A 4,088-nucleotide genomic window follows, 5' to 3' on the forward strand; every position below is an offset into this window, starting at 1 on the left:
GTGTGTGTGTGTGTGTGTGTGTGTGTGTGTGTGTGTGTGGGCGTGTGTGTGTGTGTGTGTGTGTAGGTGCTGTCGGCGGCGTGTGCGCGCTGGCTAACGTTCTGGGCCAGGAGCTGTGTGAACTGGAGCGTCTGTGTCGGTCTGGGTGCTGGGAGGAAGCCAAAGTCCTGCAGCAGCGGCTCATCGAACCCAACGCAGCCGTGAGTACCATCTGCTGCGCTGCTTGAGCCGCCAGTTCAGGAATCCGGCACCCACACCGCCACAACCGGCGTCAGACTGAGCTTCATCACATTTTATCACTTTAAGGCTGAATCCAGAGGGTGAAATATTCACTCCTGTCAGAACATGTGACAAAATATTTACCCCAAGAAAAGAAGAGGTTATTACAGTAAAATAACGTCAACTGCAGGAATTTACAGCAACAAGACAATAATTTTCAAGTAATCTACGGATAATTACAGATTGCTGTATCACAACATTGCTAATGTGCATCTTCTATCATGAACAGTGGCTTGCACAAGTATTTTACTGTCCATTGGACTTCCCTACATTTTTCAAACTACAACTGCAGACTTCAGTCAATTTTATTGGGATATTACGAACCAAAACAAACCAAAGTGGTGCATAATTATACATTATTTCAAAGTTGTTGGTTTTTTTTTTACCAAAAAAGCTGAAAAGTGTCAAATCTTTGACATTTTTTAATAAACGAGGCCAAACTTGAAAACCTGTGTGAGAAAAACTAAGTACACACTACTAAAGGAAGACAAATTGAAGCTTTCTTTTGAAAAGTTTGTTTTAAAAGTTTAAACTTTTATCAGAAAACTGTGAAAAAGTAAATATGTTTGTCTCAAAACGTTGCCTCAAATTGTCAGTTTTATTCCATGAATAAAATCCACTTCAACCAAATCTCATAAATACTGAATAGAGTCCACTTGAGTGTAATTTGATCTCTTTATGAATCCAGCTGTTCTGTTGGCGGATTCTTAGAGGATATTACTGATCAAACAGCATCATGAAAACAAAGGAACACAGCAGACAGATCAGGGAGAAAGATGCGGAGAAGTTTGAAGTAGAATTAGGTCATAAAGCATCAGAGCTCTGTTCAGTCCGTCCTGCTGATACCAGACAGAGGAAAGCACAACTGGCAACCTGCTAAAACATGACTAGTCAGAAAAGTTCAGAATCTCAGGCAAGCAGAGCCTTAAACAGAGAACCAGATAATAAAACCATTGTTACTCTGGAGGAGCTGCAGGAAAAATGTGCAAAATGTGCATTTTTTTATATTTTGTTAGTAAATATTTGGGTTTCTACTATTTTTGAAAACAGCTTTTAAAAAACTAACCAACTGTTTTCAATTTATGGTGAATGACTTAATATTTATTGGTGTCTGTAAAATGAGACGTTTCAAAAACCTCCCGATTAAGTCACAATCAACGGTAGCTGCATCGTCACCTAGCAACCACATCTGATCCCAGCTCGTCACCTAGCAACCCCAGAGAAGCTCCAGCACGTCTGGTCAACTGGTTTTACTGCTTTAAGCGCTATACAATGGCTGCTGGAAAAGACAAGTGTTTTGTTGTTGACTTACCATCCAGAAGCCACTCGCTGCATTTTTGTTGGTTGCGCAGGAGGCTCTACTTCTGCTTTTCAAAGAGGTACAGTTCCATAATTACGCATCTGTTTTCAGCCATTTTCGTGTGCGAGTGTAAACGTTGAGTTGGGGGCGTGGCCAGCAGCAGCTAACTTGGATTTAAAGTGACAAGACGCCCTAAAACGGCTCATTCCAGAAGGAACTCGAAACAGTCAGAAATGAGCAGGTTAAAATCTTATTATGTAAGAACAATTTTTGTGCAAAAAATGTAATGATCAGGTTTTGCATAGACCATAGAACTTTCCTAACTTGTCCAAAGAAGCACAAACGATCACCTTTAAGTTTAATCGCATCATTTTATCAAATCATGCTCCAAAATGATGAGCTTCACCAGTAGAAGTGAGTAGAAACAGAATGGGTTCATTTAAAACCTGTTCAGTTTTGAGCTCTGGTAAATGTCGGAGGGGTGTGCTGAGCTCTGATCAGAGATGCTCTGGGACCGGCTGATTCGGCTGCTGAGTGTGCTTAAGGCTGCAAACAGGTTCATTAAGGAGTGATAAATGTCACGGCCCAGGCAGGCTCGCTCTCCCGCCGCTTCATGAGTCTGAAGTCACACCAAATATCAGGCCTTCACGTGTTTCTTTTTTACTGCCACCGTTTCTATATGCAGTCCATATAATGATGGGGATGTATAGAAATTGACTGAAGCTCCTTGTTGCTAGGTGACCAGAAAATTGGGAGTTCCTGCCCTGAAGCAGGCGATGGAGTGGTTTGGTTACCACGGCGGCGCCTGCCGGTCTCCTCTACAGCCGCTCACAGAGGCAGAGACTCAGCTGCTGAGGCAGGACTTCTCCACCAATGGATGGTTGTGACGGGGAGGTGGGCGGAGCCTGTGTGCACGGAGGTTTCATCTATACGAGTCTGGGTGTCGAAACGGCAATAAATAAAATTTGATCACACAGATGCCATTTTTGTCCATTTTATTGGAAAACCCTGAAATTGAACTTCTTGCTTTGACAGTGCTCTGGAACGTACTGCACATTGTTGGGTTTTTAAACGATACTACAGGCTTTGAACGCCTCACAGAGCTCTGATCAATACATTATAGTATCTGAAAACGAAAACTTTCCAGCTAAGCACCTAAAACGTCTCTAACTTTATAACTTTATAATGATAGTTGTGAGAGAAAAACGATTGAAACTTCTGGTAAAATAAAAGTTAAGTCTGACTTCAGAAGGACGTTAGCCTCCAGGTTTCTGAGCTGAGTAGCTCCAGAACCTCGTCACCTCTGATGGAAACCCAGCTCAAAGATGCACACTGTAATTTTCCACATGATGGAAAGCTATGATGGATGCTAAGTAATATCACCCCTCCATTATGTTGTAACTCACGGTGCCTGCAGTTGATTGTTGGACTTTTCTCTCTTGTTGTAGTCCAGACCTGAACAAACACTAACCAGCGATTTAGCTGGTCCATTCAACCATCATAATGTTCTATTTTAAGTTAAATAGCAGGTTTTTACCAAGGTGAGCAATCTCACTGTAGCTTGGTAGACCTGATTGAACGGTCACAGCAACTTGCTGTGTTTAACTTGAGTAAAGCTTTGCTTAATAAAGTCCTGCGTTTCCTCCCATTGCATGGAAAGAGACTCAATCAGCACGTTATGTTCACATAATGACAACATAAAGCAGTACAAAAAAGGAAGCAGGAAGTAGTTGAGATATGTTCATCTCAAAACTCGGTTACACCATGATCAACAGGAGCTTGGGATATCCAAACAGACAGTAATCAGATTATATCAGAAATTCTTTCCCACAAGGTTTCTGAAAGTCTGAATAGTCATTAGAGCTTAGTCAATTATCATTTTATCAATTTTAACTGCATGTTTCTGTCCTTCCATTTGGGTATTTCCTGTTTCTAGAAGCAGAAAAAGAGCAAAAAAAAAAAAACTAACAAAAAAACAATAATAATACTAAAGATGTTTTTTGGGAATAACTAAATGTGCTGGTGTTTACAAAATTACCCGTTTCCAAAACCTCTAAATTGTTGCACAATTTGTTACCTAGCAACCCCAAACCAAGCCCCGCCCAGCCCCTCACCTGTAACCCAACTGGAGCTCCCAAGAGACGCTCAGTTTCCGCTGTAATGGCGGCTGGAAATGAAATGGAAAATAACTTTATCAGCTGCGACACAGAGCATCCGCCCATTGATTTTCTCCCAGACACGAAGAATAGGACAGAGCTGCTTGGCTTCGTTTTATTTTTGCTCAAATTGTAGTTTGTGCTAATCAGTTTAGGATTCGCGGTAGTTTCTGAAAGCTACCAGCAGGACAATGCGGGATTTACCGAAAGTATCTGGACTGAAGGAAGGTCCTGCTCCCATTGTTCTTCACAGATCTGCAGATGATGGCGATGTAAGTACATAATGTGTGTTTTGTGTTGTTGTTCGGCTTGAACCTGATTTGTCAGTTAGCATAAGCTAACGCTGAATGCTA

At 41.6% G+C, this 4,088-nt stretch overlaps 1 protein-coding gene and 2 long non-coding RNA genes across 3 annotated transcripts in view; 2 read left to right on the plus strand and 1 right to left on the minus strand.

The window, feature by feature from the left end:
- hoga1 (4-hydroxy-2-oxoglutarate aldolase 1) overlaps nucleotides 1-2,561 on the plus strand; it is an 18,973-nt gene extending 16,412 nt beyond the window's left edge. The window contains exons 6-7 of the mRNA XM_007575783.2: nucleotides 67-200; nucleotides 2,317-2,561. Of these exons, the coding sequence (XP_007575845.1) occupies nucleotides 67-200; nucleotides 2,317-2,466 (284 nt within the window). The 3' untranslated portion in view covers nucleotides 2,467-2,561. The remainder of the gene's footprint in view (nucleotides 1-66; nucleotides 201-2,316) is intronic.
- The window catches only part of LOC107833452 (uncharacterized), an 18,572-nt gene that overhangs the window by 11,639 nt on the left and 2,845 nt on the right, over nucleotides 1-4,088 (minus strand). The window lies entirely within an intron of this gene.
- The window catches only part of LOC103154491 (uncharacterized), a 12,022-nt gene continuing 11,621 nt past the window's right edge, over nucleotides 3,688-4,088 (plus strand). The window contains exon 1 of the long non-coding RNA XR_477935.2: nucleotides 3,688-4,007. This is a non-coding gene — a long non-coding RNA (uncharacterized LOC103154491). The remainder of the gene's footprint in view (nucleotides 4,008-4,088) is intronic.

The sequence above is a fragment of the Poecilia formosa genome, unplaced genomic scaffold, assembly GCF_000485575.1.
Source record: "Poecilia formosa unplaced genomic scaffold, Poecilia_formosa-5.1.2 Scaffold388, whole genome shotgun sequence".
NCBI lineage: Eukaryota > Metazoa > Chordata > Actinopteri > Cyprinodontiformes > Poeciliidae > Poecilia > Poecilia formosa.